The 12,756-nt window shown below is 42.7% G+C and overlaps 1 protein-coding gene across 2 annotated transcripts in view; it reads right to left on the bottom strand.

Moving 5' to 3' along the window:
- The window catches only part of LOC139416277 (IQ motif and SEC7 domain-containing protein 1-like), a 192,965-nt gene that overhangs the window by 113,419 nt on the left and 66,790 nt on the right, over nt 1-12,756 (bottom strand). For both annotated transcript variants that reach the window (XM_071164740.1, XM_071164746.1), the window contains exon 3: nt 6,122-6,229. In XM_071164740.1, coding sequence (XP_071020841.1) covers nt 6,122-6,229 — 108 coding nt within the window. The remainder of the gene's footprint in view (nt 1-6,121; nt 6,230-12,756) is intronic.

Raw genomic sequence — 12,756 nt, 5'->3', positions numbered from 1 at the left:
ATGGAGGCTACAGTGTTTATGCCTTGGCACAACCCTGTTTCGGAGCTCTAAGGACAATTCCTTCAACCTCATAGCTTGGTTTTTGCTCTGACATGCTCTGTCAACTGTTCGCCTCATATAGACGTGTGTGCCTTTCCAAATCATGTTCAATCAATGTAATTTACCACAGGTGGACTCCAATCAGGTTGTATAAACATCCCAAGGATGATCACTGAAAACAGGACGTACTTGAGTACAATTTCGTGTCTCATAGCAAAGGGTCTGAATACTTATGTAATTTAATACATTTTAGAATAAGGCTGTAACATAACTAAATGTGGAAAAGGTCAAGGAGTGTGAATCATTTCCGAATATACTGTATACCTAACGCTCAAGGACAAAGTTGGACGATCTACAATTCTGAACATCCCATGTACTTCAGTCCTAGCACAAAACAATTGAAACTTATCAAGACAGGTTGTGATGCCAGTATACAGAACAGTATACAGAACATGCTGTAAGTCAGCTAAAGTTGAGCTGACTTACAGCATGTTCTGTATACTGTAAGTGTGAACAACGCTCACAACAACAATCACAACACACCATTTTGAAACGGCACCACAACCTGTGTGTAATACTGAAAGTATTCAGGGGAAATATACAGTACTGCTTTTCAGTTGAACATTAGCATACAGGCAAATGTCAATAAATGAAATAATGACTCAGCATGCCAAAGGAGATAACAGCAGCTATATGAAATCCCACACTAATAATATTTACCCTCCTCTCCAATACTGCACACACACACACACAATACTGCACACACACAGGTATGAAGATAAACCACTCTTTAATATGGGCCTCACACAGGTCTACCGTGTCACAGCAGATAATCATCACAAAGAAAATAGAAATGGTTTGACATCCGTTTAGTGACACTGTGTAAAAAGCAGTTCTAGCATTGGCTTCCGGAGTAAATGCCTGTTTTCCATTAGTCCCGTAAACTAATCTGTTCCACTAACCTTGAGTGTGACGAACTGTGCCTTTGTGTTGTGGTAGAGGACATGTATTCAGTGTTTTATCATGTGCTAAGACTTTATTCAGTCCTGTCCCGGAGGACAAAGGCAACCTCATAACACAAAAAGAAAATGCCAACACAGAAGTGATCAAGCACAAGAAAACATTGTTGCCACAAAAGACAAAGAACTAAAACAGACATGAGGAATGAAAGATCTCATTAAAGCATGTATTAAAGAAAAAAATCCACCCAAAACCATTCATTCCTATAATTTACAGTGTTACATAAGACTAATATTTGACAGTATTTTTTTGTGAACAAATGTTTCATTTTGGCGTTATAATAAGTTTGCTAGCAACATGTAAAAACCATTGTGGAAATCTGTTGCAGCTCAGGTCATCTACAACATCCACAATACAATGCTCTCTCTATGGGCTGGCTGGCTAGCTATCAAACGTAGCTAGCTAGCAAATGTAGCTACACACTATAATACCAAATACAATATCAGCATGTGAAGTAGCTAGTCAGCTGTGAAATCGCCTAAACAAACTGTACAATCAATTTACCATGTTACCATGTTCAACCTGCAGATCGATGTGCCTCACAAAGTAGAGTCTGACATTCGCAACAGCAGACATACTTTTAAGGAGATGGGAAACTCCATTGGAATCGTTTTAACATCAATGGGCCGCGTGGTGCATTCTGGGCAGTTCTGGGACAAGGAGAGCTCAACATTAGCATACATTACGTCAACAATTATAGGAATGAATGGTCAGTAGAGAGACAAAGTAGAGTCGCAATTCAACGGCTCAAACATGTGGCAGGGTCTAGAGTCAATCACGGACTACAAAAAGAAAACCAACCCCGTCGCGGACATTGCCATCTTGCTCCCAGACAAATTAAACAACTTCTTTGCTCGCTTCGAGGACAATACAGTGCCACTGACACGGCCAGCTACCAAAGCCTGTGGACTCTCCTTCTCCATGGCCAACATGAGTAAAACATTTAAAACGTGTTAACCCTCGCAAAGCTGCCGGCCCAGATGGCATCCCTAGCCCCGTCCTCAGAGCATGTGCAGACCAGTTGGCTGGTGTGTTTACGGACATATTCAACCAATCCCAATCCCTACCAATCCAAAATGCTTCAAGATGGCCTCCATTGTTCCTGTTCCCAAGAAAGCGAAGGTAACTGAACTAAATTACTATTGCCCCCGTAGCACTCACTTCTGTCATCATGAATTGCTTTGAGAGACTAGTCAAGGATCATATTACCTTCAACCTATCTGATACCCTAGACCCACTCCAATTTGCTTACCGCCCCAAAACGTCAACAGACGATGCAATCTCCATCACACTGCCCTATCCCATCTGGACAAGAGGAATACCTATGTAAGAATGTTGTTCATTGACTACAGCTCAGCATTTAGCACCATACTACCCTCTAAACTCATCATTAAGCTCGAGACCCTGGGTCTCGACCCCGCCCTACGCAACTGGGTCCTGGACTTCCTGACGGGCCCCCAGGTGGTGAAGGTAGGAAACAGCATCTCCACCCCGCTGATCCTCAACACTGGGGCCCCACAAAGGTGCGTTCTCAGCCCTCTCCTGTACTAGGGCCCTTGGACTGTGGTGTCAGGAAAATAAACTCTCACTCAACGTCAACAAAACAAAGGAGATGATTGTGGACTTCAGGAAACAGCAGAGCGAGCACACCCCATCCACATCGATGACACTGGAGAAGGTGGAACGTTTTAAGTTCCTCGGCGTACACATCGCAGACAAACTGAAATGATCCACCCACACATACAAAGAAATTTGGCTTGTCATCGAAATCACTCAAACTTTTACAGATGTACAATCGAGAGCATCCTGTCGGGCTGTATCACCGCCTGGTATGGCAATTGCACCGCCCAACTGCAAATCTCTGGCCACTTAAATAAATGGACTTAATAAAGGTATCACTAGTCACTTTAAATAACGCCACTTTAATCATGTTTACATATCCTACATTACTCATCTCATATGTATATACTGTATTCTACACCATCTACTGCATCTTGCCTGTGCCGCACGCCATCGCTCATCCATATATTTATATGTACATATTCTTATTCATCCCTTTACATTTGTGTGTATAAGGTAGTTGTTGTGAATTTGTTAGATTTCATGTTAGATATTACTGCATAGTCGGAACTAGAAGCACAAGCATTTCACTACACTTACATTAACATCTGCTATCCATGTGTATGTGACCAATAAAATTTGATCAAGAAGTACAACATTCCAAATATTTTCTGAGATGAGATAATTAACTTCATATCTGTAATATTGTATAGCTTCGGATTTGTGATTTTGAGCAAAATAGGTACCTTTCTCGACTCATACGCTGCCTTTGAGAAGGGATTGAGTGACGATTAGTTTAGCAACCACGTGACGCAGCTTGACAACGTGAACGCGATTGGTCGACAGTCTGCTGGGGTTGGGGTGTTATACATTCCTCCATTAATTGCCCAATGGGATTCCTCTCTCATTTCTCTAATATCTCTGGCAACGGCACCAAGCAATGCACCCTGGACTTAAGAAGCTGACAAATAGGAGAAATGTGCTAGACCCTCTGTTAAACTACACATTTATCGAAAAAATATGATAAATGTCTCATTCGAGAGAAGATATCCTCCCGAGTTATGACATCGGCCAGTATTGAAATCTGACATGTATGATAAACATACTTGCGATCTAAAAGTCATATTCTTATTATCTTCCAGTGTAGTGAGAGCAGCTTTATCAGTACTACGTCATACCGGTCAGATTTTTGCCTATTTGAACGACAACTCAGAAACAAATGAAAACATGAAATGACCCAGGGAATAGATAGAACATCACTCAGAGATGCACAAAAACAATATAACATTCAAATTGGGTGAACCTTTCCTTTAAGGACTTTTACTGCATAGTGCTGAGCGATTAGTGCTTTTTGAAGTCTGTTCGGTTTCGGTTCAAGTATAGAAAAAAAAATGTAAGGTTTCCGATAAAAAAATGTAACATTAAATGCACTATGCATTTTGTGGGTTGAAGTCTGTAAAACCGAATAAAACAATTAATAAAAAGTCCCATGATGGTAGTGATTGCCCATTACTGCTTATCATTTATTAACCATCATTTATTCACATTACGTTACTTTAATAAAATGGAAATTCAAAAAATTGAACCCAAGTCAGGCAATTGCTTAAAAAAAAAAAGGGTGAAAAAAAGGACATTTCAGTTAATTGTTCAGCAGTAATACTGCATGTACTGTGTACATAATGCTGAGCTGCAGTAATTAACACTTCTTAATAATGTTAATACATTTAAATGTAATAACCACCTGGGGGATAAATTAACACAGCAGCCAACTAAAACAAAATCAGTAAATTGTCCAAATAATCACTAATGTGTTGGGGGCATATTGGAGTGTTGTGCTCTGTCGTCAGTCAGCTGGTTGGTGATTAGGGACGGATTATGCTAATGAGTCTGTGAAATGATGAAGCAAAAACAACAGCGCTGCGAGCCAGCCTATCACGCTTCAAATCACATCCATTATTGTGTTGGCCTTCATAACCCATTTCACCTATTAGCTACTAAATGTGTTCCTGAAACAAACACTATCACAGAGGACACAACTGATCTGACATACTAATTACTTAATATGTTCACGATAATCTCCTCTGTTTCTCTGTAAAACGTCATAGAACCCCATGGCATTTAAATCAATGAAACACTTCACAACATCTACAATATCAGATACCCATATCTCAGGTCTTGGTCTCTCATTTCCATATAAACACACCGTAGATACAGATGTTAAATGTTTTTGAAATGAGCCTGGTATGAGCTTCGGGGATAATTTGGGCCTATAATGAGGAGGGCAGGCTATTGAGTGGGAGCTCATTGCTATTTGATGATGAAGCACAGGGCAATGAAGAAGCTTTGAAAGCTGTGTGTGTGTTGTGTGTGTGCTCTCTTATCTCGTCCGGCTCTTGTTGTTTATTGAGAGGCTCTCAGGCTCCAGGTAGTGGGTGGTATTATACACTAACATCATATCTCATTAGTGGACTACATAATGGACAGAATGCCCATTAGGAATGTCCAGGGGGAAAAAACAGCCATGTCCCCCCCAGATGGATAAGGTATCACAATCAGCTCACTAGAATATGCCAAGAGACTCAAACATGGTGCAACATATCCACCAGAAGGCAATTTTACTGTGAACTCTGTTTATAACAGTAACACAATCACATCAAACACTTAAGCCTTGTTCACACTGCAGGCCTTAATGCTCAAATCTGTTTTGTTTTTCAAATCTGTTTTGGACTACTGACTGTCAAACAGCAAGTTACAAGTGACCAAATTGTATGTATGTGTGTGTGTGTGTGTTCAGAAAGCAGTCATTTGCTGACATGGCTAGGCTAGTTGTCATGGTAACGACCGGTGTGTGCACAATGGTATAGGCTGATTGGTGGTGAACCTTGTGCTTCCTATCACTCAGAAGTTGTGTAGCAATCTAAGGTGACAACAATGCCTGCCATGGACTATTCCCATGTGCTTTGAATGTTCAAAATCATAGTGTAAGAACACTTAAAGCCTCAAAAGGATAAGATGATCCAACTTCCAAAACAAGTAACCACGGCAGTCAAAAAGATAGCTAGGTAGCGGTTTAGTTTTCAAGCACACTCACTCATTTGTTTGTAAACAATTAACAAGCTAGTTAGCTATCACATGTTGTTGTCAAACTGTCAGAGTAGCTAGCAAGCAACAAGATATGCCAGTCTAAAAACCATTTGAGGGTAAATAAATCAGATTTGACCATTCAGACAAAGGCCAATAATAGGATTTGTTTCTTACTTCAAACCACCTACGAATGAGGTTTGAAATGTGGCTTGAAATATCAGAATCTGTTCAGACTGCAGGAAAAATAAGATTTTATTTCAGTCACTTCAAAACTGCCAATGTGAAAAAGGCTTTAGTCATCTGCAGTTTGAGGGCACCAGTTGTGATTAAAGCCAAACAAAACATTTCAGTGCTATAGGGGTCCATACAGGCACACTGAACTCACACACACCCGAACAAAAACAACATGTTACTGTACCCAAAAGAGGCAGACTTCCACTTGCGGCAGGGGAAACCTCTCCTACAGCCGGCTGACACCAGACTGGCAGGGTTCTCTGTGACGTCGATGGGCAGAGAGGCATGTCTCCTGTAGAGAGAAACAGAACACAGTCATCACAACATGACTGGAGCCATTTCATTTGGAACTGAACGACAGGATAAATGTGTGTGTGTGTGTGTGTGTGTGTGTGTGAGTGCCTCAGGATTGTTCCCCAGGTGACAAGGGGATCTTTTTATGGCACCAGTTCAGCCAGTGGCACCTTCCTGCTTCACTCTCAACCTGAGCACTCATTATTTTCATACATCTATGTTTTAAAATGGTGTAATATTGTGTTTAGGATATTAAATCACATACCCATGCTTTTCTGTTTAACACACATTTTAAAGAGAAAAAGCATTCAGGGTTGTGTACCAAAAAAAAAAAAAAAATACAAGTGTGCATGCTCTAGTTCCTGAACAGCACAGCTTGGAGAGCTCCAAAAAACAACTTCTAGATAAAGACTTCTTTGAGTAAAAATGCATTGAAATTAAGAACTGCGCACACTTTGTAGAGGTGTGTGGCCATTTGGAGACACCAGTTAGTCCTCTCCCTCAAACCCTTGTAATGTATGCACCTACCCACATTTTTCAGGAACATTCTTATCATGTTACTGAATGTATCCAGAGCATTTTACTTGGTCTAATCATTTTCCCATACTCTCCAAACTGTTCCCTTTAAATTGCTACCGTGGTTCATATTTCTTCAGTAAGAAACATTTCAATGCAGCCGTATCCATATAGGCCAATTGAGTAAAAGAACTCACGCTAAAGAACTGAATTTGATGGTCTTTTTTTAAACGCCTAGCACACATTACAATCGTTCCACAGAAGAGATGTATTGCCTGGAAAATCTACAGTTTAATCTGGAGTCTACGACATCATACATAATATATAATGTGGGGTTAACAAACACACTTAGTTCTCCCAAATCGCTCTTTCCACAACCTAAAATGAATCAGCTGAGCAGCAGGAGTATGGTTTTCATTATTCAGATGGTTCCGCTTGCATTATGATCTATTAACAGCTACACCATGGAAACGCAGTAGGTCATAATATTAACAATTCAGTAGAACAACAATATTTAGTGCAGGACAAATGAAATGATCAAATTAGTGAATTAATCAGCAACATGACATTGATGAGATGTTTAAGATCATATGCAGTAGAGCCATATAAACAAAATGTTCAGCAGCTGTACGGACACATTCATCATGAACACAGAGAGGCACTAGGAATGAAATACAATGGTGCAGTTCAGAGGTCACCTCCCAGAATACACCCGAACATGCCCAGCGGCATAATGAAGGTTCTGTCTATGGCAGCCACTACCGCATAAATCTCATTGTGACTTGTGTAAAAAAACATCCTGAATACACTTCAATCCTACTTGTGAAAGAGGAAGGAGAGACATGAAGAAATGAAAAATAATTCCAAAGAAAGGACAAAAGAAATGGAAAGTAATTGCCCATGTAGACAGAAGGTCAGGTTATTTGTAGTGTTTCTACAGTCTTTGTATGTTTGTGTTCTGCGCTGAATTCTATTTTATCAAGGACCTCTCCTCCTGATGTCGTTATGGCCATCTCTCTCCTTCTTTATCATCATATACCTGAAGTAGTTCTCCCCAGCAGCACTTCTCACTCATCTATAGAAGAGCTTCCATGATCCACCTTCGACCCGCTGGTGCCGGGACCATCCCCTCTTCAGTCCACCGCCAGTCTGCCATCAGTCTCTCAGAGGTGAGGACCTTCATTAAGCATGGAGCCATGTAACATCTGGCCTGAATGCTGAACAGTGGCCATTTTTCTCCATCACAGAACTCTGATCCCATCTCTGTCAGACACACAGAGCAGCAGGAAACGCTATCTGACATCTTTTATGAAAGCAGTTTGCTCAATCAGATTAACATTTGGCCTCAGTGTCTTCGCTAATGTTCCATGAACAATAGCTTGACTGGTAGGTAGGATGTGTGCAGTAATATTCTGTAATCCCTCTATTGAAATTCACAGCTATGTAAGAAAAGTAATTATAGTATGAATATAGGTGAGGAATTACAGTCGCCTTGTATTTTGCCATTATCACAGAGTATAATCAGTTCATGTCTTGCTTGAAAACACCTTCCCAGAAAAGCCCAGAATGCACCGAAAAAGTTTTTTAATTTCTAATTTCTGCACACAAGCCATGATTAATATCAGTTGCAAATTGAATCAAGGGCTGATGCCATTTACTGCTGTTTGAATTATTAATTTCACAAATGCTAATGTCCCATCTCTCTCGCTCTCTTTCTCCACTGAATGAGTTTGGGGAGCTGTGAACCATGAATTACTCTGATTTCTTTCCTCTATTAGTGACTGGCAGGGCTGCAGAGACCAAACGCAGGCACACAGAGACACATCTCCAAATCGAAATCAGCAATGGGTGTTACACAACTCCACTGGTAAATTGTAGGAGAGCCTTTCTACAAGCCAGCAGGCTGAGGCAACTTAAAGGAAAATCATCATAAATAACTTCCGTTCTGCTTGGTCACCATAGATAGTGCAGTTTGTGAGTTCAGCTAGCTGTCTGTCTGTGCTGACTTGGATGTCATTCAAGGTGAAGCACAGTGCTGAGAATAATGGGAGAGGGGGTTATCAAAACAATACCAGGAAATAAATTCCATTGTAAACTGGGTGGTTCAAGCCCTGAATGCTGATTGGCTGACAGCCGTGTTATATATATTTATATACAGTGGCAAGAAAAAGGGTGTGAACCCTTTAAAATTACCTGGATTTGTGCATAAATTGGTCATCAAATTTGATCTGATCTTCATCTAAGTCACAACAATAGACAAACACAGTGTGCTTAAACTAATAACACACAAATTGTGTTTTTCTTGTCTATATTGAATACATCATTTAAAGGCTGGAAAAAGTTTGTGAACCCCTAGGCTAATGACTTTTCCAAAAGCTATTTGTAGTCAGAAGTCAGCTAACCTAGAGCCCAATCAAGGAGATGAGATTGGAGATGTTGGTTAGAGCTGCCTTGCCCTATAAAAAAACTCACAAAATGTGATTTTTAATTTATTTTTAATTTTACCCCTTTTTCTCCCCAATTTCGTGGTATCCAATTGTTTTTAGTAGCTACTATCTTGTCTCATCGCTACAACTCCCGTACAGGCTCGGGAGAGACGAAAGTTGAAAGTCATGCGTCCTCCGATACACAACCCAACCAAGCCGCACTGCTTCTTAACACAGCGCGCATCCAACCCAGCGCGCATCCAACCATGCACCTGGCAACCTTGGTTAGCGTGCACTGCGCCCGGCCCGCCACAGGAGTCGCTGATGCGTGATGAGACAAGGATATCCCTACCGACCAAACCCTCCCTAACACGGACAACGCTAGGCCAATTGTGCGTTGCCCCACGGACCTCTATATATCAAATCAAATCAAATTTTATTTGTCACATACACATGGTTAGCAGATGTTAATGCGAGTGTAGCGAAATGCTTGTGCTTATAGTTCCGACAATGCAGTAATAACCAACAAGTAATCTAACTAACAATTCCAAAACTACTGTCTTGTACACATTGTAAGGGGATAACGAATATGTACATAAGGATATATGAATGAGTGATGGTACAGAGCAGCATAGGCAAGATACAGTAGATGGTATCGAGTACAGTATATACATAAGAGATGAGTATGTAAACAAAGTGGCATAGTTAAAGTGGCTAGTGATACATGTATTACATAAGGATACAGTCGATGATATAGAGTACAGTATATACGTATGCATATGAGATGAATAATGTAGGGTAAGTAACATTATATAAGGTAGCATTGTTTAAAGTGGCTAGTGATATATTTACATCATTTCCCATCAATTTCCATTATTAAAGTGGCTGGAGTTGAGTCAGTGTCAGTGTGTTGGCAGCAGCCACTCAATGTTAGTGGTGGCTGTTTAACAGTCTGATGGCCTTGAGATAGAAGCTGTTTTTCAGTCTCTCGGTCCCAGCTTTGATGCACCTGTACTGACCTCGCCTTCTGGATGATAGCGCGGTGAACAGGCAGTGGCTCGGGTGGTTGATGTCCTTGATGATCTTTATGGCCTTCCTGTGACATCGGGTGGTGTAGGTGTCTTGGAGGGCAGGTAGTTTGCCCCCGGTGATGCGTTGTGCAGACCTCACTACCCTCTGGAGAGCCTTACGGTTGAGGGCGGAGCAGTTGCCGTACCAGGCGGTGATACAGCCCGCCAGGATGCTCTCGATTGTGCATCTGTAGAAGTTTGTGAGTGCTTTTGGTGACAAGCCAAATTTCTTCAGCCTCCTGAGGTTGAAGAGGCGCTGCTGCGCCTTCTTCACAATGCTGTCTGTGTGAGTGGACCAATTCAGTTTGTCTGTGATGTGTATGCCGAGGAACTTAAAACTTGCTACCCTCTCCACTACTGTTCCATCAATGTGGATAGGGGGGTGTTCCCTCTGCTGTTTCCTGAAGTCCACAATCATCTCCTTAGTTTTGTTGACGTTGAGTGTGAGGTTATTTTCCTGACACCACACTCCGAGGGCCCTCACCTCCTCCCTGTAGGCCGTCTCGTCGTTGTTGGTAATCAAGCCTACCACTGTTGTGTCGTCCGCAAACTTGATGATTGAGTTGGAGGCGTGCGTGGCCACGCAGTCGTGGGTGAACAGGGAGTACAGGAGAGGGCTCAGAACGCACCCTTGTGGGGCCCCAGTGTTGAGGATCAGCGGGGAGGAGATGTTGTTGCCTACCCTCACCACCTGGGGGCGGCCCGTCAGGAAGTCCAGTACCCAGTTGCACAGGGCGGGGTCGAGACCCAGGGTCTCGAGCTTGATGACGAGCTTGGAGGGTACTATGGTGTTGAATGCCGAGCTGTAGTCAATGAACAGCATTGTCACATAGGTATTCCTCTTGTCCAGATGGGTTAGGGCGGTGTGCAGTGTGGTTGAGATTGCATCGTCTGTGGACCTATTTGGGCGGTAAGCAAATTGGAATGGGTCTAGGGTGTCAGGTAGGGTGGAGGTGATATGGTCCTTGACTAGTCTCTCAAAGCACTTCATGATGACGGAAGTGAGTGCTACGGGGCGGTAGTCATTTAGCTCAGTTACCTTAGCTTTCTTGGGAACAGGAACAATGGTGGCCCTCTTGAAGCATGTGGGAACAGCAGACTGGTATAGGGATTGATTGAATATGTCCGTAAACACACCGGCCAGCTGGTCTGCGCATGCTCTGAGGGCGCGGCTGGGGATGCCGTCTGGGCCGGCAGCCTTGCGAGGGTTAACACGTTTAAATGTCTTACTCACCTCGGCTGCAGTGAAGGAGAGACCGCATGTTTTCGTTGCAGGCCGTGTCAGTGGCACTGTATTGTCCTCAAAGCGGGCAAAAAAGTTATTTAGTCTGCCTGGGAGCAGGACATCCTGGTCCGTGACTGGGCTGGATTTCTTCCTGTAGTCCGTGATTGACTGTAGACCCTGCCACATGCCTCTTGTGTCTGAGCCGTTGAATTGAGATTCTACTTTGTCTCTGTACTGACGCTTAGCTTGTTTGATAGCCTTGCGGAGGGAATAGCTGCACTGTTTGTATTCGGTCATGTTACCAGACACCTTGCCCTGATTAAAAGCAGTGGTTCGCGCTTTCAGTTTCACGCGAATGCTGCCATCAATCCATGGTTTCTGGTTAGGGAATGTTTTAATCGTTGCTATGGGAACGACATCTTCAACGCACGTTCTAATGAACTCGCACACCGAATCAGCGTATTCGTCAATGTTGTTGTCTGACGCAATACGAAACATGTCCCAGTCCACGTGGTGGAAGCAGTCTTGGAGTGTGGAGTCAGCTTGGTCGGACCAGCGTTGGACAGACCTCAGCGTGGGAGCCTCTTGTTTTAGTTTCTGTCTGTAGGCAGGGATCAACAAAATGGAGTCGTGGTCAGCTTTTCCGAAAGGGGGGCGGGGCAGGGCCTTATATGCGTCGCGGAAGTTAGAGTAACAATGATCCAGGGTCTTTCCACCCCTGGTTGCGCAATCGATATGCTGATACAATTTAGGGAGTCTTGTTTTCAGATTAGCCTTGTTAAAATCCCCAGCTACAATGAATGCAGCCTCCGGATAAATGGTTTCCAGTTTGCAAAGAGTCAAATATATGCCATTTTTATTAGGTACCCCACTTGTTCCCGAGAAGTGCTCACTCCTACAGACAGTGAGGCACATGACCATGGCTTGCTATATAAAAGGAGGCAGACAGGCATCGAGGCATTCAGTTACTGTTCGATTGTATGTTAGAATGGCCAAAATGAGTGACCTAAGCAACTTTGAGGATGGTATGATTGCCAGAGTCAGGGACGCCAGTTCCAGTATCTCAGAATCTCCTAAAACACCCCTTAGTAGGGGGTTATTCACATGATAATCCCTGGGTTCTCATGCCTTATAGCTTAATCATTGGTCCAGAATGTTTTCAGTCTGACAGGGGCCTGTGTGTGTTTTAAACAGAGGATGGTGGGAGTACAACTCAAGGACAAATCTCCTCTTCAGTGGGCTGTTATCAAAGTTCACCATCACTCTCCATGGCGATGAGATATATATA

This window comes from Oncorhynchus clarkii, chromosome 9 (genome assembly GCF_045791955.1).
Source record: "Oncorhynchus clarkii lewisi isolate Uvic-CL-2024 chromosome 9, UVic_Ocla_1.0, whole genome shotgun sequence".
In the NCBI taxonomy this organism is placed as follows: domain Eukaryota; kingdom Metazoa; phylum Chordata; class Actinopteri; order Salmoniformes; family Salmonidae; genus Oncorhynchus; species Oncorhynchus clarkii.
This window is presented reverse-complemented; position numbering and strand designations above follow the sequence as displayed.